The sequence below is a fragment of the Pseudopipra pipra genome, chromosome 16 (genome assembly GCF_036250125.1).
Source record: "Pseudopipra pipra isolate bDixPip1 chromosome 16, bDixPip1.hap1, whole genome shotgun sequence".
Classification (NCBI taxonomy): Eukaryota; Metazoa; Chordata; class Aves; order Passeriformes; family Pipridae; genus Pseudopipra; species Pseudopipra pipra.
The window spans coordinates 2614352-2635607 of NC_087564.1; the positions used below are offsets into that span (position 1 = coordinate 2614352).

Genomic DNA, 21256 nt, shown 5'->3' on the forward strand with positions numbered 1-21256 from the left:
GGGCAGGGAAGCTGCTGCTCTTCTTCCTTGTCCTCAGCTCCCCTGCAGGCAGATCTGCTCTGGATTTTGATCAGGAGAGAAGAAAAGATGTACACGAGTTCAGGGTCTGTTATTTATTTACATAAAAACACTGACTATTGCCACAGTTCCACCCCTGGGCAAACAGCAGCTGCCTGTGCAGGCTGGGCCGTGTTTGCAGACCTGGGTACCAAGAGACCTGCCCCTACTCTGCTCGGGGGGCTGCAGGGGCAGGGCAGGAGCAGCCCCCAGAGGCTGACCACGGCTCCCAGGTCCTCTTGCCCGTGCCTGTGAGGGTGCTGCTGGCAGCTCCTGTCGCTGCCTGCTTGCCCCCTTCCTTCTGCCCCACTGAAGTGAGCTAAAAATACCCCCTACACCCACATGCAAGGAGGACCCCGCAGGGCAGTGCGGGGTGGAGCCCGCAGACCCCGCCGGGCTCAGGGCGGGGCTCCGGAGCTGCGGCCTGGTAACAAACTCCTCTACTCTACGTGCCGGGCAGGCAGCGACATGCCGGGTGTGGTTTTGGCTATCGGGGCTGCCGGGGGCTGTCCCTGCCCCGGAGCCGGCGGGGCTGGGAGGGGGCACATGCAGCTGGAGCGGCCACAGGGACAGGACGGAGGTGCTGATCAAGGGTGCAGTGCTGCTGCCGGTCCCCTCTCCGTGCTCAAAGGCAGCTCTGCCTCTCCTCGGGAAGGGGCTTTGCCGACGGGCTGGAGGGGGCTGAGACACACCCTGAAACCCGGTGTGTGGCACTACCCTCTGAGCCCCTTCCTAAAAGTGCCACCAGGGCTGTGCTGTGTCCCCTGAGTGTGCTGTGGGCTGCTCAGGTCCCCCCCTTCCCTCCTGGGCTCCCTGTGGCTGCAGCACATCCCAGCAGCCAGGGATGACCCCCACCCTTGTGCTGTGGGACAGGGGTGAGCCCCTCCAGCAGTGGGGTTACTCCAGGGGAGAGGGGCCTCGCTCACACCCTGGAGCGTAGAGGGGTGCAGAGCGATGCCCCCACTCCTGCAGGGCACCTCCCACAGCATCTGGGGCCTGGCCCCACCTCCCCTGTGTGCCAGCATCGCCAATCCAGCTGTTCCCAGTGAGGACCAGAGCTCGGGGCAGGTGGTGGCAGCTCTGAGCGGGAGGGAGCCGGGGATAACACACACACACCACCGGCGGGAAGCGAAGGAGGGATGCGCACGGAGACTCGGACGGCAGCGGGACGGGGCCGGTGTCATTCCAGTGGCTCCCAGGGCGCTGTTAGCACATGCGCTTGTACGTGTAGATATAGGCCTTGCAGTTGGGACACGTGTGGGTCACATCCTTGAAGTCATCGAACAGGCAGGGGATCAGGCAGCAGCAGAGATCACACCTGGAGCACAGGAAGGGAAGAGGCAGAGAGCGGTGAGCTCAGGCAGCCCCTGGACACTGGGGGCACGGGCAAGAGACATGAGTATGTGGAGGGGCTGTCACCCCCAGAACCTCTCTGCTGCCCCAGTTCCACGTTGAGACCCCAGCCCTGCCCAGCAGCTCAGCCAAGGCCCCCAGCACTGGGGCTGCCAGGACCAGGGCCGAGCGCCCACCGCGAGGCCCCAGCTCCCCCTGCAGCACCTACCCCATGAAGCAGCAGAAGAAGCCAAGGAGGAAGCTCATGAGCCCAATCTCGTAGGAGATCTTGGTGGTGATGGCTTGCTGGCAGTGGGGACACACCGTCTGCACAGGGGCACCCTGGAAGATCTCTCCCTGCAGCACCGTCACTGTGGTGGCAGCTCCCGGTGGGACGAGCACCGTCGCCGTGTGGCCACCAGGAGAGGGGTAGTGGCCCGGGGCAGGGTAGTAGCCCATGGGGGGGTGAGGGCCTGGGGGTGGGTAGAACCCTGCTGTGAATGAGAAACATGCACAGGTGAGCATCTTTATATGTGGCTGGAGAGGCAGATCCTCACTGGGGAGGTCCCCATCCTGCTGCCCCCCCAGCACTGGGGGTACAGTCTTGGGGCCAACCCTGCTGCAGGCACTGTGTCCCCCACCCCATCCCAGGAGCCTCGCTGCAAGCCCCAAATGGCAGCTCCAGCCCCTCCTTGTGTCCCCCCCATTCCCCAGAAGTCATGTGCTGCCACCCATCCCCAGCCCCTCCCAAGACTCACCTGGAGGCACGTAGGGCCCGGAGCCATCCGTGGGCATGTGGGGGGGAATGAACCCCGGCTGAGAGGGCGGCTCATATGGGGGGGGCCCGAACTCAGGAGGGGGGATGGGAACCCCCTGGGGCTGTCCCACGACTGGGGTGACACCCTCTGAAAGGAAACACAGAGTTAGCAGCCAGGGAGGCAGCAGAGCTGATGGGGAGATGGTGGCTTGGCTGTGTGGTCAGAGGGTTGGTCCCAGCAGGGAAGGGGGACACATGAGGTGGGGGGCACTGCCTTAAGCCTCATCCTCTGGGCCACATGAAGCCCAAATTCACCCCACCTCACCCACAGCAGCGAGCAGAGCCACACTTTGAGCTGGGAGTGCTTCCTGCTCTCGTTGCTGCCCCCGTGACCTCTCCTGCCTTCTCTGAGGGTGACATGGGGACAGATGGAGCTGGGCATTGCACCACCCTCCCCAGCACACTGTGCATGGCAGGGCAGAGCTGCCAGCAAAAGCCACAGCCAGGGCACTCCCAGGGAATCCACACTTGCTTGGCTCCTGTCTGCTGGACAATGTCAGCACAACAGCCCTGAGCAGCCGGGACCACCCCCCTGTACCTGGTGCAGAGGGGGGGCCGTGCTTCTCCTCTATCAGTGGTGCCGAGGGGCCCCCCGGGTAGGGTGGCGGTGGGTCGTTGGACATGGCTCAGGGTGGCCCTGCAGGGACAGAAACCTTTAGAAAACACCAGCCTTTGATGCCACAGGCACCTGCCCGGAGGTGCACAGCACTTGGGGAAGGAGGTGACAACAGAAAGGGACAGGGCTGGTGCCACCACTGCACTCGCCTCAGCACCTACCCTGGGCAGAACCAGGGGTGCAGCCCCAAAGCTGGACAGGCTGTGACCAGGCAGCAAATCCAAGGTGTAACCCCTTCCTGCTGGCTCTGCAGGGCTTCCCTGCATGGCCCACACCTGACGAACTGCAGCTCATCAGGGCACCTCTGGGCTGTGTGGCCACAGGGCAGTGCTGGGCTGGAACCTGCTCTGCCAAGTGCCTTGGCTGTGGTGCAGTGGTACCAAAGGTGGGGAAGAGCTGCCAACGCTGCCCACAGCCCCCCAAATCCACCCACAGTGACACCCAATGCTGTGCCCCGAGGGTGGCAGGACCCCCGAGCCTGAAGTGCAAACACCAAGGCAGAGGCTGCAAACTCACAGAGCAGCTCTAAGTAAATCTGTAAATAAATTCAGTGAGCTAAGGTAAGACCAGCTTCAACAGCTGGGGCCACTGTTTTACATGGGGTACTATTCACCTGTCCTCTCTCTCGCAGCGAGAGCTCAGAGGCCTCAACAGAGCTGAGAGAAGCAGTTCCTCTGAGTGGCGTAGTTTGGGAGCCGGCTCCTCCCACCAAATCTCTGCAAAAGGAGAGAAGGAGTTACAGAGATGGAGAGGAGTCACAGCTGCAGTGCTGCCCTAGCCACCACACCAAACCCCCTCCTGGCCCCAGTGCAGGTACCTCCCCACGTGCCCCCTCAATGGCAGGTACGAGGCTCTGTGTCCTCAGCACGTGGCAAAGCCCCACCAACACACTCTGAGATCCAAGGAAGAGCAACAACATCAAGAAGCCTGATTTCTCTGTTTTCTCTGGCTCAGTTATAACGTGAGTAAATTGGGAAATACAAATGAGAGGCTGCTCCCTCAGTGCTTGGGATGGCTGCCATCAGGATGGGGCACTGCTGTCAGTGCCCAGGAGCAGAGCCGGGAGCTCCCCTTGTGGGCTGGGCCCTCCCTGAGCCCTCCATCCTTCACCCCAACAGGCCAGAAGCAAATGTGACCCTGCTTGTCCTGTTTGCTGGCACCAGTGCCACGTGCTGGGCAGCCCGCCCGGAGCACGCCAACCTCCCCGGCACGGCACAGCACGGCACAACCTCCCCGGGCACCAGGCCAGGCAGCCAGTGCTGCCCCAGCCCTGCATTGCAGGGGTGCCCAGAGAGGAGCCTGTGGGGCACAGCCACCTCCACCTGCAGCTCCCAGGTCAAGTGGAGCCAAGGCCTTGGCAAGCACAGAAGGGAGATCCATCCCTCCCTCCCTCACCTGCTTGGCTTTGCTCTATTCCACTCCTTTTTCCTAGTTCACATTCCCTGCCCCCCAGCAGCCTCCTGCAAGGCAGCAGGAAATCTATCAGGTCACCAGTCCATGGAGCACCATCACCTGTTGCTGCTCAGGAGGAGCACACTGATGCCCTCAGGAGCTGAGCAAATTCCCGACAGGCACAGGGCCTGTCCTGGATGTCCACATTTACTGACTAGTATTTCTCCCCTGAGGTCCAAAACTGTGTGTTGCAACCAGGCAGTTTCAAAGTGTAACAGCGGGGCAGCTGGGGGTCATCTTCCATCCTGCCTCTCTCCAATTTCTTCCTCAGAAGCCCGGGGAAGGAGAGCTGCCACAGCACAGGGCGCTTCCTGGCACACTGCAGAGCCTGCCTTCTCCTTCAGTGACCTACAAAGCTGCAAACTGGGCCGTGCTCCTTTTAGCTCACTGGGGATGGGAAGATGAGAAGGACTTAGTCTTCTGAAAGTAGCCAAACACCCCACCCTGCACACCCTGTCCCTGTGCCTGCAGGGGTCCTGGATGAGGCCTTACCTGGGGACACCAGCCTGCCGGGGAGCTTTCCTTGCCCCCACAGGCCAGCTGAGCCCACAGCTTTTCTAACCTAACAGATCTCCTCCCATTCCCACTCGGATGCTGCTTTCCCATAATGTAACATCTTTCAACACTCCCCAGCCTCAGTCCCCCCACCAAAGAGCTGGAAAGAAAACACAGGAGAGGAGGAGACCCACCCACGTGCTCCACCAGCCACTCTAAAAACACCCTTCAGATGAAGCAGCAGCCCCAGACCAAGCCAGCCATTAATCCTGCCACCCTGACCAGCAGGGAATGGCATCCACAAGAGCAATGGCCTGTGGATCCCAGAGCCACACGTGCACTGGGATGAAGGAAGCTGTGGGATGCAGGGCTGTTCTGCTCATTCTTGGCAGGCTCAGTCGCTCCTACTGCAATATTCTGCTTATTAAAAGAGATCTGTAAAGAGCAAGATGTTGGCTGTGTGCCCTTCCCAGGAGGAAAAGAAAAGCCTGTTGCTTTTAAGCCTCTTAGAAGCTGTTTCTCCTGTGCTTTCTTTCATCTTAATGCGAGCAGCACAAACCCAGCCCATTTCCATGGAGAGCTCCGTGGGAAACCGGAGGGCACACGGCTTCCCCAGGGCATCCCTCACCACCCTGGCACGGACAGCCCTGCAGCATTCCAAGATTACCAGCCTTAAGTTCAAGATCTGATGAAATCACCAACGTCTAGAGCAGGTCCTTCAGAGCAAGGACACACTGCGAGATCCTAAAACTCAAAAGGAGTTGGTTACCAGTAGGAGGATGGAGAGAGAAGATGCTGTTTCCAGTTAAAAATACAGATGAGCTCTTCTCAGCTGCAAGAGCAGCTTTTAGTGGCTCCTCTACTGCAAACTAACTACAGAGGATAAATCCACCACGGAATCACTGGAAACACAGCTCCTGCTAAAAGCAGAAGACACACAAAGGGCCCCCACAGGCTGCAGATTTGCTACAGAAAATGAAAGGATTCCCATTAACCTGCTGGGGCACAGCACTGACAGACACAGCCAGGACAGCACAGCTCCATCAAGGCCCCAAAGCAGAAAGGGCTTGGCCCACTTGGCTGTGGCCTCAAACTCTGTGTTCTCCCCTGGCTCTGGGCTCCCTAATCAACCCAGGGTCTCGTTCCAGGCAGCTTTTGCGTGAGGAGAAAAACAAATCTCTAGATCCCACCACACTGGGGCACAACTCCCAACCCCAAGAGATGTGTCTGAGCTTTCTCTACACAGTGAGCACAGTCAAAGAGCTGGTGAGGAAACATGAGGCTTTCTAATCAGCTTCTTCCTGTGCACAGCAACTCTGAATCTAGTTAATGAGGGATTACAGAATCACAGAATGGTTTGGGTTGGTAGGGATCTTAAAGCTCATCTCATTCCAACCCCTCCCATGGGCAGGGGCACCTTCCACTAGCCCAGGCTGCTCCAAGCCCTGTTCAACCTGGCCTTGAACATTTCCAGGGATGGGGCAGCCACAGCTTCTCTGGGCAACCTGTGCCAGGGCCTCCCCACCCTCACAGGGAGCAATTTCTTTCCAGTATCCCATCTAACCCTGCCCTCTGTCAGTGTGAAGCCATTCCCTGTGTCCTGTCACTCCAGGCCCTTGTCCAAAGGGCACTGATTGATACCCCAAAGGTCCTGGTTCCCATTACTGACACATCCAAAACTGGTGACACAAAGCTCTCCCTGCTACTTCCAGCAGTGATGAGAGGAGTTGGTGTGTCAGGGTCCAGTGTCCCCTGCTGGCTGCACTTCCCTGTGTTACATCACTGTGGAAACAGTCTGGGATTCAAACGTGACAAGAGGAAAGGTCTGTCCATCCAGACAGGTACAATGGGCAAACTTCCCAAAACCAAGTGGTGTGCAGTGGGACCAGGGAACACTGTGCCACCAGAACAGGTCCTAGCACCATAAAATAGACAATGCCACGAAAAGGACAGCCACAGATCATTCCTGCACTGCTTGGAGACCCAAAGATTTGGTCTGGTAACACCATTCTTCCCAGGCAGCAGCTGTTTGTGCTTCAGGCTGCCGAAATCTCCCAGGGTGAGACGGACCTGCCAAGGACAGAGCAGATGCCGGCAGGTCTAACTCACGTGCGAGCCCCGATGGTGCAGCTCTGAGTCAGCCTCACAGCTGAGATCCCCTCCCACGAGCAGAGACACTCAGTGCTGTCCCTGCTCCTCCTGCACTTGCTAACTCAGCCCCACAGTGATTTGGCTGTGTTTTCCCTCCGGGAGCAGTGTCTCCAGCCACTGAGACAGGAAGCAGCGTTTGTTCATCCTCGACCAGGTTCAGTGATGTTGCCACTTCAAAAGCTGCCACTGCTCATTTTTGGAGCTCTTCCTCCCCCCCCCCCCCCCAAAAAAAAAAAAAAACAACTTCTGATATTTAGGAAAGGAGAAAAACACACTAAAATTCAATGAATAAAGGATATGAGCACTTTCAGCTTCATGGCACATCAAGTAGACACAGATTCCAGCTTCCAGGCTTTTGTAAATACAGCTTTAAAAAGCCAAGAGTTCTGAAGATGATGGGCTCCCTCACTGAGCCCAGCCTCTTTCCTTTAGAAACAGGAACAGCATTGTGGCCAACACTGTCCTAGCTTTCCTGGCCCCAGGAAAAGCTACCTGTGTGCCACAGGCTACTGGCTCCAGAAATTGGGAAATACTGAGACTAGGAAGGCAGAGAGGTGTGCAAGGTGTGAGCACAAAAGGCAGAGCAGGATGCTGGCAAAATTTCATTTGATGAAAGCCAGTTATCCTTCAAAGTGGCTTTAGAGGCAGAAAGGAGAGAGAACCCTGATCCTGGCAATCTCAGCCTCCTTCCTCCACAACAGCATTTCTGAGCAGCACCTCCAAAGCCAGCCTGGAGCTGTGTGTTCCCTGTGTTCCCTGTGCCCAGAGCACACCGGGATGTTCCCTTTTCCACGCCCCATTCCGTGTGTTACCTGTGCCCAGGGCACACCGGGATGGTCCCTTTTCCACGCCCCATTCCCTGTGTTACCTGTGCCCAGGGCACACCGGGATGTTCCCTTTTCCATGCCCCATTCCCTGTGTTACCTGTGCCCAGGGCACACCGGGATGTTCCCTCTCCCTGTGTGTGCCGGTTCCCACACAGCTCACCGGGATGTGGCTCAGCTCCCACTGCTCCTGAACACACCACACACAATCCCACCGGACAGCTCTTACCTTCGAGGGAAAGACAGCAACAACCCCTGCTGAACAAGCAGTATCAGTGGTTACTTCTGCCTGGGTTTTATGTGGAACAGCAAAAAGATGTTTTCCCTGTCAGGGAGCCAAACTTCCCCCTCAGCCCTGCCTCTTCCCATGCGCATTTGCTGCCTCCAGGCTGCACCGGAGCCAGGAGGGAAGGAATGAACAGCACACAGAGCTTCAGCCTCCTTCAGAAGGAGTGTGCCCTGGCAATCCCTGACCATGTACCCACTCCTTTACCCCACCATTCACCCTGGCAGCACCTCCTCAGCTCCTCCTCCTGGTCCTGGGCACAGCAGCAGGAGGACACATGCCTGCAACGCTCCGCAAGGCGCGATGGAAACGGAAACCTGAGCGAAGGACTACAGGGAAGGGCTGTTCTTTTTCTGAGCAACTCAGCTGTGTTTTCCCAAGTCCAAGTCACTGCCAGGGAGTGCAAACCCACTGTGCAGGAACAGCCAGGCTGCTCCCAGATTTCTCCCACACTTCTGCACTAAGATTTCAGCTGTGGAAAACTGCTGCTTCCAGGAGGCTCAGGCTGTTCCTTCGGTGTGGGGATGGAGAGCTCAGCTGGCAAGGCAGGACAGCAGCAGTCCTTTAAAACAAAGGGCTGCTGGAGGAGAAGGTTATTCACCATTCAGTCCAGGTATGTCAGACAACCAAAGCTCCCTGCTCTGCTCTCCAGTATGTGAACCTCCAGAAGAGCATCCCCATTGCAGTCGTTTACCTGGGAACCTTGGACATGTTTGACCTTCTGTGTGCCACCACCACCCAGCAGGCAAATGACCTCAGAGCAGGATCCTTGCTGGAAGCCAGGTGCTGTATCCAAAGCAAGGTTTCTCAGGGCATTAAATCCAAAGCACAATCAGATAATCTCCACGGCGCAGCCCCGGCTCAGCCGCCCTCGGCCAGAGATTCAAATTACTGCTCCCTCACACAGCTCCTCTGCATCAACATCAGGAAAACCTGACCCAAAATCCCCCCTGCTTAAGACAAGGAGGGTTTATCTCCAACACCCACAAAGGGTTACGTGCAGGAGGAGTGTCTGCAGGACCTGCTGCTGCCTCTGGGATTCTCTCCAGGGCTATTCCCCTCTGGATGGGCTGACCAAGAGCTGTTGGCATCTCCACAGTGGGGCTGCAGAAACAGCCTTGCCAGGACCTGGTTCACCTGAACATTTAAAGAAAAATCAGCCAAAATGAAAAGAACAACCGGGGTAGTTCTTTCTCTCTCTTGTGGGCTCCCAAGCCGTAGCATTCGGCTGTGGGAGACACCACATGGCAGCAGAGACATCCCAAAGGAGCCAAGACATCCCAACAGTGACCAGTGAGGAGAGGCCATAGAATCACAGAACCGTAGAATTGTCAAGGCTGGAAGAGATCTCTAAGATGATCCAGTCCAATCATCCACCCACTGTATCCCTTAAAGCACTAAACCATGACCCCACTCTTCAAAGCTTACACATGCAGAGGCACCGGGGAAGGCTCAGCTGTGCACAGAACTCTCTGCACCACCAGGGCAGCTGAACTTGGCTCCCAAAGATGGTTTCCTGAACACAGAACAAGCTGGGAGCATTCTCCTGGCCCTGGAATACACACCGTCTCACTCAGGAGTTCTAACTGTTCAGACCCTTCCAGCTGCCAGTGACCTGCCTGCATGGAAGAAGACAGGCTGCAATATGCCAGGTGTTCTCATGGATGTGATTAAAAACAACATTAAAGCCTCTGCATCCTAGAAATCCGCTCCAGAGAGATGAGAAAAGGAGGGTGATGCAAGCCAAATCCCTGGGGAAACCAGAGAGTTTTTCCATGAGACTTTCCCTGGAGTTCACAAAGAATCCAAGCTAACACTTGATAACATCCATGGGAAAGCACCCAGTGATATCAGCAGCTGTTGCCTCCAGTCCTTAATTTTCCCCCTGAGAGGACACATCCTGCATTACATCATCCCTTTGATATCTGGTTAATAATGGTAATAACACAACCTGCCAGAATATAGAGCAACTAAAACCAAGATCCACTCCAACACTGCTGTCTTAACATAACACCAAACCTATATGTGGCACAAGAGTAGCTGTTCATTTAAACAAGCAAACAAAAATACCCCAGCTCAAGGAGCTTAAGGCAAGCAGGAGGTTGGGAAGAAGCTCTGCAGTTCCTTGCATTAAGGACAGTCACAGATTTGAGCTCACCTCTGATGGCAGCCTGTTACAGAGGCTTAAGGAGGAGTTAGGAAGGAAGCAAAGGCAGGATGACCTCCCAGCCAGTCCCTCCCACTCCCAGCACTCAGGGTTTTGGAGACTGGGCAACCTGGAGTTTCTCCATGGATCACCCCAAATCCTTCCCAGCCCTCCAGCTCATGGCAGTGGCAAGTTCTTCTCTTCAGTTATCTACACAAAAAAGCATCTCCTGCTGTCAGAGTCTGCTGCCTCCCCTTCCAGGAGTACCTCCCAGCTCTGCACAGAGAAGGTGAACCCACAGTGATTACCCACTACGTCCCACAGCTCAGCTCAGCATTTTAGAGATTTCCTTCCCAAAACTAAACTAAAAATATTTTATTTCTTTATGCATTTTTGCATTTCTGCCTCCTTCTACAGAATTTTTTTTAGAGAAACTCAAATAACACAGCCACATCATTGCTGAATCAAACTGAGTAGATGTGTGACTCCCATTAAATAACAGTGAGCTCCAAGGGAGGAGGAAATTAGAGTCAGAGAGGATCAGCACTTTTGCATTTCAGCTTCAGAATTAATCAGAGCCCAAGAGCCTATTCAGAATTCCCTTGCAGATTCTGCAGCACAAATAATTTTGAATACATTGGTGGTGATTCCAGACCCGTTTTCCTTTCAAGTGATGAACAGAACATATGTCATGGAACTGATGTTTTCTTATCCAAGGAGAGCACCAGCTCACTGTAGGACTAACTCCAGTCTCCAAGAACATTAGCATTTCCCATCCTCACAGATCCCCCTGCCTTGGCGCCAGAGAATCTGCTGACATTCAGATTTAACAGGTACAGTGTCACCTTGCACTTTTTTTCTGAGGACTAGTGTGAAGTGCTCTGTGTCACTCCGTTTTATGTAAAGCCCTGGCTCAGTCTTTGCAACAGAACATGGTTTGGGGTTAAGCAGGAGCGTGTGTGGAAGGTCTGGGATCTCTCCTGAGTCCTACTGCCAACAAGGAGGACCCATGTACATCCAGAGACACGTGCACTGGAACTTTTCCTGATGAGGCCACTTGTGTAACCACACTCACCTTTTTGCTCCCACAGAACTTTCCATTTCCAGACTGGGACCACTCTCAGGGTGGCCCAGGGCCACCAGCATGGGACTGGCTTGTCCTGTGGTACAGGAGGAGGGTGCTCTGCACTCCCCTGCTCCCAAGCCCAGCCTATTTGGGCTTCTCAAAGACAGATGACAATGTCCCAGCTCACAGAGGGGAAAACCCCTGGATTAATCAGTAGGCACTGAGTGTGCCCAGTGCCGGGCACCCCTGAGTCACACACAGCTCCTGCCATTCCCAGTTCTCCCTCCAGTTCCCACCAGACTTGGCCAGTCCACACTGACTTCCCAGTCCAGGAAAGTCATTTTGCTTCCAAGGCATTTCAGGACTGTGGTTTCAGTTTGCAGCACCAGTTCCTGCCAACTGCTCTGTAGCCCCTTTCCCAGAACTCCCACGTAACGACCTGCTAGGTATTGTATCTGCCCCTCAGGTCACCCAAAAGCTGTTCCACCCGAGCCTGATTTGCCACCACTGCTCGCTCAGAGGCAGCACAGCCACCCTGCCAGGGGGACGGTGGGGACACGCAAAGCCACACCTCTCATCTGAAACGTGAGCAGGTCTGACCAGAACATCAAACAGGACACAGCCAGACCTGCAACTGGACACACAGAGCTGTATTCCCTTTGAAAACAAGGGGGAAGGAAGAGAGGTGGTGTCCTCGTGCCTCTCCAGGCACCATCCCAGTTCTGGCGTGCGAGAGACATCACCTGGATATGAGACATTCCGACTCCAGAACGTGGACAAAGCCAGGAGACCTCTCACTGAAAATCTACCACAGCAGCTGGACTCAAAGCACCCCTAACACATCAACACACCTCCTCAAGTCCCTGCTCTAGGCTTTTCCAACCCCTTTCTCTGTGAGGCAACACCTCTCTGCTTTGCCGTTCCATGGAAAGCACAGCTGGTCAGAGGGTCTGGAGCAGCCCCGAGGCCAGATCACTGTTCTCACAGCAGTGGATGGGACTGGGATTCAAGCCCATAATACCAGGATGCCCTCAGGGCAGGTAAACAGCTCAGCTGCTCCAGAGGATTCAGGGCTGAAATCCTCTCCTGAGCCCGAGGAAGATGGAGCGGCTGCCACAGTTACGACACTGAACAAGCTGGGAACTATTTTCTCTCTCACTGGAATAGCCCAGCAGGCAGCTCCAAACTGAGCTCCCAAATCATGGCAAGGAGGAGTCTGAAAAGCAAAATAACACCACCTGTGTGTGGCTAAATAACACCATGGGCTTTGGGGGAACTCCATTCCCAGAACACAAATATGCTCCAGGTGACGACTCTGTGGAAGAGCTGCAACAAGCCCAGGGGAAGAGCTGATATTTAACAGCACTGGAAACAGTGCCCAGTTCCAGCTTCACTCTTGTGCTCAAAGACTATGTTAAGATTTTGGAGGAGCTGAATGGTCCCAGCAAAGCAAGTGGGAAGGGCAAATTGAGCCTTCAGCACAGACCCAGCTTCCTGGGAGCACCTCCTGATATAGCACAAAGCAGAATTAAGTTAATTAGAAGACACAGTGAACACACCTCTAAGAAAAGGGCAGCACACACAAACCAGCAGCAGCTACTTATCCAGTGGGCAGTTAAAAATACAAACACAAAGCAGTCAGCAGTGCATGGAAATGCCATCCCCAGTGCCCTCCTCCACTCCCAGTTCTCCTCCAGCACAAAGCTCCAACGCTCCCCTTCTGCCATGTGTTGGGTGACTGGGACCCTTGAGGATCTCAAAAGCATCCCATGGACTCACTGCAGTAGGGGTACAGCCTGGGCTCTAGTCCATGATTTCCTCCCCAAACGAAACTGTGCTGAAAATCCCAGGGGTTCCTTTCCCTCTCTTAAAAGGGTGGCCTGCTTCTCACTTGGAGAAATGATCAATAAAATCCAACAGGCTGCTTTTCATTCATCCCCAGCCAGAAATCTAATCTCCTGTTACCAGCACAGGCCTGAACACAGCTACCACATCTCTCATTTATCTCCTGCGGGTACCAGCACGTGCGGGTTTTACAGCTGCAGAGACTGGGGCTGCCTACATCACAACGACTAATTTATTCTCAGAAAGGCTAATTTAATCTGGCAGTGAATGTTCTCAAAGCCTCCTCACACAGAAAAGCTTTTATCTTGGTTGGCTTAACAACAATGCAGCATATCCAAAAACGTGGAGGGATGCTAAGGAAGAACACTACCCTTGTGTTTTGAGTCCTCCAGTCTGAGAAATTTCTCTTGGTAACCACAGGCTCTGAGAAAACATAGAGTGCCTCTGGGTTTTTTAAAAAGCCAACCGTATTTTCCAGACTAAATATACAACAGTCTGTTTCCCCTCCTCATACAACTGTGTCTTGACAGAAAGAGCTGTGCTCTTAATAAAACTAAAACCCAGCAAGGATTGTTTAATATTAGACACTACGTTCATTTCCAACTGCATATCAAGAGCAGCCACCAGCACACCTGGCCTGGGGTGTGCTACCTGCCATGGTAGGTGACTTTCCCCAGCCCACAGAGAGGAATAAACTTCAGAAGAAATCCAAAAGCTGTTTGTGTAAAAAAGCTGCCCCATGAAGCGTTTCAGAGCATCCTACAGATTCCCAGCCTCTGTCACCTGTGGGAGGGCAATAAATAAGCAATCAGAGAGGTTTTTTTCATTGTTTTTAAATTCTAGGTGATATTTTCCCCTCATTTGTGACAGACACAGTCAGGCTGAGCCATCTGATCCGTGGTGCTGCCTCAGCCCTGCATGGAGTCTGCAGATCACCTGTGACATACAGACACGGCACCTGGTGCTGGTCCTCACCCTGGCAAGGTCCTCACCTGGATCTGCTCCTTCCACAGGAGAGCCAAGAACAGCCCCTGGCAGTCAGAGGGGCTAAAAAAAGGCAGATTTAAGCTGTACAACAGACAGAGTCGTACCAGTCTAACCCTCCACACTCAGGATTGTCACCACCATGCTGCTGGGAGAGAAAAGCTGGTGCTGTGCAAGGATCACAGCCTGAATCATGCCTGAGAGGGCTCCTTTGCTACAAAGGCAAGAGCATGCCTCAGATGACATCCAACAACTCAGGACAATTGAGTAATGTGGGAACAAGGCAAAAATCAGGGGGAAACAGAGCATTAGCACAGGCCACAGGAGAAATAAAGAAAAAAACAACACAACACTCCCCTTGTTCCTATCTGTCAGGAATTGCTGTCCCAAGAATAGCCTATTCAGAAACCAGGAAACTCAGAGAGCAGCAGGGAAGGGCTGAGTCATGGCCATTTGGAAAAGAAAAAAAAACAAAAAAACAACCCACAACAAAACAACCCAAAAGGGAAGGAGAGAAAACATGGGACAGCAGCTGTTCTGGGTCTTGGAGATATGAGTAAGTCAATCCAGAACATATTAGCCAATCTTTATTTTCAAAAGCTCTGCAAACACGTGGTACTGCCATAAAAAGCAGTTGACCCTCCCCCTGTTCCTGGGAAGCAAATTTAGCTCTGGTTGTACCAGGAAAAGTTGCTGGTGCTTCCCGGCACCAGCCCCTTGATGCAACACCCCCTTGGCTGTGCACGGCTGCCAGGACACAAACTGCTCCCTGGTTATGCCCTGGTTTTTGTTCCTCTACAACATCAGCATCCAAATATCACAAAGACTTACAGGCTGGACAAGTGCTTTCCCAAAAGGAAAGCAGAGTCAGTCTAAGGGATGTTATTGGCAGAGGGTGAGGAGCCCTGGAAGGGCACAAGATCAAACATGACTTGGAGAGGTTTCCTGTGACTCTGTGAATGGCCCAGCAGAAGCCAAGTGCTCCCATCTCCCATCCAGCCTCAGCACTGCCCATGTGGCCCCCAGGAAGGCCAGGCTGCACTCAGGTTTTGCTCAGGTCTTCCCACACGACAGTCTTTGTTCCGTGACCTAAATGAAATCAGTTTTACAACAGTTCTCCCCAGGACACTAATCTTATTCACTCACCCATCATCTAAAAGATTATACCTGCTCTCCAGCTGTGGGGCTCTGGGAGGAAGCACAAGGGATTTCTGAGCAATGAGGGGCTTATTTTTAATACAATTCCTTGATGATCCCTCACAAATTAGGGAGGGGGGTGTGTGTATCTTTTCAATCAAATAACTGTGCTTGAAAACATGTTTGGAAAAAATCCCCTCCAGTTCATTTGATCTTGTACCATGAGGTACTGTCAGAGTGAAGTTGCAAAGGTGAGAAGTGGGAAGACCCTCAGGGAGTCGGTCCCTGTGGGGAGAGAGCTGCCTGTGCAGTCTGGCAGATCACCTGTGCTCAGGTGTAACCATGCCTCAGCCACCACCTTTGTCTTGGTGAAAGGTTCAACTGCCAAATGATGTAAGTCAGGGCTTCCTGCTATGAGCAGCAGATCCCATTTTGGGATGTCAGTGCTGACAAAAACTCCTCAGCCTCCAGGCTGAGGTCTGTGGGGAGGCAGGAACTGTCTCTGCACACACAGCCCAAGAGCAAGAGAGAGGAAGTGTCTGTGCTTTTCCTTTCTATAAAGTCCTCTCAGTCTGAGAGTGGGCTGTATTTCTGTGGGGTTTTTTTCAAGGAACAAGTTAAAGCTCAGAGACCCCAACCCACCCCTCTGAGCAGTCAAAGTATCTCTCCCTGCAGCTGACAGGTCCCTGGTCCCAGGCAGGAAGGGGAATTCATCCTGCTGAGAAAGCAGCACCCACAGACCTCACCTCTTCCCAGCTCTGGGAATGGCTGGGATAACCACAACACCTTCACACACAGACCCAACCTTGACATTAACTCCAAATATGAGAGTTCAAGCAAACTGTCCCAAAGCAAACAGGCTCTTATGGTTCAAATTGTGAGTAAAATTCCTCTTCTCTGTGATCACGCAATGCAAGGAGTAAATAAGGATTAAATACAGCTACAGTATGTGCTGTGCATGTATCCCAGAAAGGTGGGATGGAGGGAATTTAGGATTGCAAGATGGAATGCAGGATGGAACACTAAGTCTGTAACTTAGAGTGAGAATAATCCTTCTAAAAACATCTTCCAGAACTGTTAATAGGGAGACAGGCTGTTAGGGCAACTAGGGAAGGTTTTCTTTTGAAATGGAGAGATTGGGTATCAAAGAAGGTTCAGCAACATACACAAGAGGGAATGGTCAGGGCACCACCTCAGCACAAATGCTTCATCCTAAAATCTGTAAGAGAACTGGGTATTACTCCATTTTCTTAGGTATAAAGGAGGCAAAGGATATAACTAATTCAGAGTTACCCTACTAATTACAGTAAGTAATAGAGAAATATATTACTTAACTTGCACAGAAAAACCCAGCTCATCTCTTCGTTCTCTGATCATCTCAGGTTCTACCATGCCAAGAGGTACAAAGTCAAACATGCACAGCCAGCAGCTGTTCCTCACAGTTCCTAGGATGCTAATTACATTGCCATCTTTTGGGGATATTCTAAATTCAGGCCTGCTAAGAGAGTCTGCACTGAAGTGGGGCCTCACACAGGAGATGTGCAGCACAAAGCACTTTGCTCCTGCCTCCATCCTCTACCCAGATCGATGACCAGCACAGGGCTGCTCTCAAACAGCCCCTTTTTCTCCACCACAAATACACAAACTTTAAACTGCAGCCAGGAGGCAGCTCAGAATGAATGGGCCCAAAGCAAAAACTGTAACAGCAGCCCAGAGTTTCCCCGAGTGTTTCACGCCAGAAATAAAAACTGTGCTCCCCCCGCCTCAGAGACTTTATTCTGGGAGAAAATGGATCGTGGCTTCCTACAGCACCTGTTCCAATTGTGTTCCCTTTGATCAGGGAAGGAGATGGGTCCTGGGCAGAGCATGCAGAGATCTTTCACTGCCTATGAACGTGGCACTGCTTCTCCCCAGCTGTGAGACGGATACCGAGTGCCAGTCGGGAACAGCAGGAGAACAGCCAGGTGAGGATCACATCCCAAGGCAGAAGTTGCTCACCACGTGCTTTTTGAAGGAAAACAAGTACATGCACATCTGTGTTTGCACACTTGTGTGCTCAGGTGCCTTGCTCTGAAACCTTCAGGAGAGTCAACTGGCTCCAGGCTGGAGTCCTTTGCCTGCATAACAGCTGCAAAATCAGGTCCTTGGAAGCAAAACCAACCAATAACCTTATATATTTTGCAGAACAACTGAACTTCCCACCACAAACCATCACTCTTCCCGTATCAGGGAGAAGGGAAGGTACTGCACAGTTAAAATCTTTCCTTTTAGGACATTCCTATTAAGAGCCACGAGGCATATCAGCATCTATCTGGTGTTTCCTAACTGTCCTGTCCTCCCTGTTTCCAGGTGCTTTGCACAGATCAGTTTGGAGAAGCTGGCACACCTGTCTAGAAGCTTGAAGGTGTATTCAGTCCTGCTGCCTTTGTTATTTTAATCTCCATATGATGCAGGCACTGTTGCCTCCCTGGCTCACCTGGCAGCCATCAGCCTTCCCCTTTGCTTGGTGCAAAGCTGAGTAAACGTGACCCTGCACATAGGAAAACTGTCACATGGTACATTCAGCACATGCACAGAGCCCTGGTAATACCAGCAAAAGTGAAGCACAGCCCCACTGCAGACTAAACAAAACCCACTATTTAAAAAGAAAACTTAGTTCCTTTCAACCCAGGATATCTTCTCCTGATTAAAGCAATTATAAGAAACCAAATGTGGGGTTTTACAATGTACCACAAACATCTGTAGAACTCTGAATTTCATACTTCTCTTTACTCAGAAGCAAAAAAGAAGTCTTGGATCAGAGCAGATGCTAAGAAGTCTGTGTATCTCCTTCCAAAACCACTCATCCTCTTACTGAAAGATCTCCACATCAACCACATCCTTTAAACACATGTATTTATCTGCTAAATTCACATCTGAAGAGGAAAAAAAGATACTCTTTCACATAATAAAGTTACTTCCATCCCTTTTTTTGCTATGTTAGTAAGAGTGGCAATGGCAACATTTCTGCAGGTGACAACACCATGGCAAGAACCCAAATCCCCCGAAACACAGACAGCGTGGGTGTTGTGTACTGTCTGGGCCCTGACTGAGCATCCCTCTGCTACAGGAGTGCATTATCTGTGCTCCCAGAGTGTGTTTGCCACTTGTGCCTCATCCAGAAGGAAAGCAGTGGCCACTGCGTTACTTCCCATGCACAGAAGTGGCTGATTAGGAAACAATCTTTAAAAACGTGCTCATAAACCAAAAGAGGGTGTCTGATAGAGACACCCTCCCTCCTTCCACAACAGCAGCTGAGACAGAGCCCCAGGCAGAACAGAAACACGAGCACCTGAGTTTCAGAACCAAATCTGAGGTGCAGCATCTGTTGAGGGAACACAAGAAACTCATCATGGTCCGTCTTCTTAGGAGGGGCTCAGGCTCTGAAAGAGAAGCTCCCTCACTGTTACCTGTCCCCATCACACCTGTGGCAAGATCTTTTGGTACTCAGCATATGAACTCACACATCCCTTTTCCCAGCACCTCCCTGAGCAGCCACTGCAGCCCCACCACCCCTAAAACAGCAGCTGGGCAGGGCTGACCACGCTTGCTCCATGTGGCATCACTCAGGGGACATCTGGGGACGTGTCTCCATCACCTGCCCTTGTTAACAGCCATAAAGTCACTGCCTCCCTACCTCCAAGCAGGAATTAGCTCCTCGTGTAACACCTAAGGAGAATACAGCAGGGACATCACTAAATGCTTCCGGGGATTTCCTGGGGCACGTGGACGTTGTTACAACACTGAGACAGAGAAGCCTTCGGGAAAGGGAAGTTTTCAGCTTGTGCTTTCCACACCGAGACGAGTTTGTTTAGTTCCTAAACATGAATGAATGACATACTGTGATTATATACTACACTATGTAATACTCACTCTGGTTTCCCCTGCTGCCTACTCTGGTCACACTCTGAAAGCAGCAGGGCCTCTGCCAAAATCAAAGCCCCGTTTCAAGCCCCTTGGGTGAAGGGAACAAACAGGAGGCTCTTGTGCATAATCCCAAAGTGTTTCTCAGAGAGTTTTACATACATTCCAAACCCACTATAACTATAATTTAAAATACTGCTGCTTCAAATTGTTGTGCCTGACCTTGTCTCTACCACCTGATATTTTAGGCGCAGCCTGGAATGTGACAACTGCCAGTCCCCTCACCAGTTCTCACTGGTGCAAGGAGACCATCTCTGAACCGCTTTTCCAGTGATGCCTTGGGCCAAAGGACACACACACCTATGCTTACAGTGACCTGGAGAAGGTTAACCTTGAGCATGGCTTGTGTAGATGATCCAGGGGACCATCCCAGCCTGCCTGTTCCCACTTCCCTGCACAGCCCTGGAGCTCTCCCCAGGATCCCAACCCCATTCCTCTGTTTAGCAGGAACCAGAACCCCCTGTGCTTTTTCCTAAAGCAACTGAACGCTGCCTCTCAAGTCCTACCCTTTGCCTCTCCAGTCCCCTTGGGAGGCAGAACCAAGATATCATCATTTTAATGGTCAAAGACCTCCCAGCTTCCTACTAACATTAATTCCTTGGTATTTGTTGCTGTGCCGTGCTGCACATTAGCTGAATGAGCTCTTATTTCATACTGCCAATGTGCTGATGGACATCATCTTCCTCACCATCATCATTTCTCCTCCTGCTTGTCAAGCTTCTTTCGGCTCCTCTAAAATGGGCTCATCACTCCTCAGGAATCACTGGACAGGCAGTTCCAGCCCGAGCTCGTCTCTCCCGAGCAGGGATGACTGCAGAGGCACACACTGGTCCCCAGGCCTGGCTCCTGCTCTCCCGGGATCCCATTTTCTCCTCTCACAGCCGTGCCCTGCCCGCAGTCCTCCTCATCCTCCCGGCGAGCTCATGACCTCGGCCGGGCACCGGCGCTCGCCTTACACCGCGGAGTCTTTTCCCGAGTACGCGACCTCGCTTTCCGTCTGATTAAATTTCATCCCTCCAGCCCTCCCGTCCCAACCCTCCCCGGCCCTGCCGAGGGCACCGAGCTGAAGCTTTCTAAGATTTTAGCAGCGCCCTGCAGCACTTGGTCAGCGTTAAAGGCCCGTCCGAAGCCGGGGCCGCCTCCTCCTCCTCTCCCGGTCCGTGTCCCCATCCAGCCGTGCCTCTTCCCCGCGGCTCCGCCGCAGACGCTCCAGACACGGCCCGGCACCGAGCCCGGGTCCCTCCTCGCAGAGTTAACCCGGGATTCGTTCCCAGCCCTTCCCTCCCACCGGCGCCCGTGTCCCCCGCGGTGCTCAGCGTCCCTCCATGGCTCAGTGTCCTCCCCGCTGCCCGGTGTGTCCCCCCTGTCCTCGGTGTGTCCCCCCGCTGCTGTGAGGCCGCCGCGGCCTGGCCGGGGCCGGGGGGTCCCCGGGGGGTCCCCGGGGGGTCCCCGGGCCGCCCTCCTGCCGCCCCCCGGCCCCGCCGCCCCCCGGGCCCCGAGCGGGGCCTCTCCCGCAGGCACCTACCGGCCTCCGGCTCCCGGCGGCGGCTCCGGCACCTGCCGGCGGCGGGCGGGGCGGGGCGGGCGGCGGGGCGGGCCCGGTCCGCGCTGGGCCGGCCCGGGGACGGGCAGGGCCTGCAGCCCCCGCCGGCCGCGCCAGGCAGGGCCCGGGGCCGGGCCCGCTCCCCGGGTAGCTGCGGGGAGTCACTGCATGGTTTAAAGCATGGACCTGAAAGATCATCTTGTTCCACCCCCTGCCACGGGCAGGGACACCTTCCACTAGACCAGGTTGCTCCAAGCCCCGTCCAACCTGGCCTTGGCCACTTCCAGGACCGGGTCAGCCACAGCTTCTCTGGGCAACCTGTGCCAGGGCCTCACTACCCACACAGGGGGGAATTTTTTCCATATATCTTAACCTAAATTTCCCCTTCCAGCTCGAAGCCGTTCCCCCTTGTCCTGTCACTCCAGGGCCTTGTCCAAAGTCCCTCCCCAGCTCTCTTGGAGCCCCTTTAGGCACTAGAAAGGCTCTGAGGTCTCCCCAGAGAGACCTTCTCCAGGCTGAACAGCCCTGTCCTGCACACACAT

At 53.7% G+C, this 21256-nt stretch overlaps 1 protein-coding gene across 4 annotated transcripts; it reads right to left on the reverse strand.

The window, feature by feature from the left end:
- Positions 1-98: 98 nt before the first annotated feature.
- On the reverse strand, positions 99-20795 carry CDIP1 (cell death inducing p53 target 1). Of its 4 annotated transcripts, none has more exons than XM_064672632.1 (6): positions 20697-20795; positions 3436-3538; positions 2745-2843; positions 2148-2294; positions 1619-1883; positions 99-1375 (listed from the first exon to the last, which is right to left on the reverse strand). In XM_064672632.1, the coding sequence occupies exons 3-6, from the start codon at positions 2827-2829 to the stop codon at positions 1264-1266; spliced, it is 609 nt and encodes a 202-aa protein (XP_064528702.1). In that variant the 5' UTR covers positions 2830-2843; positions 3436-3538; positions 20697-20795; the 3' UTR covers positions 99-1263. The 4 variants fall into 4 exon arrangements, with proteins under 4 accessions (XP_064528702.1, XP_064528704.1, XP_064528703.1 ...); XM_064672634.1 differs by lacking the exon at positions 20697-20795 and adding an exon at positions 19860-20140; XM_064672633.1 differs by lacking the exon at positions 20697-20795 and adding an exon at positions 7974-8139.
- Positions 20796-21256: the final 461 nt, after the last annotated feature.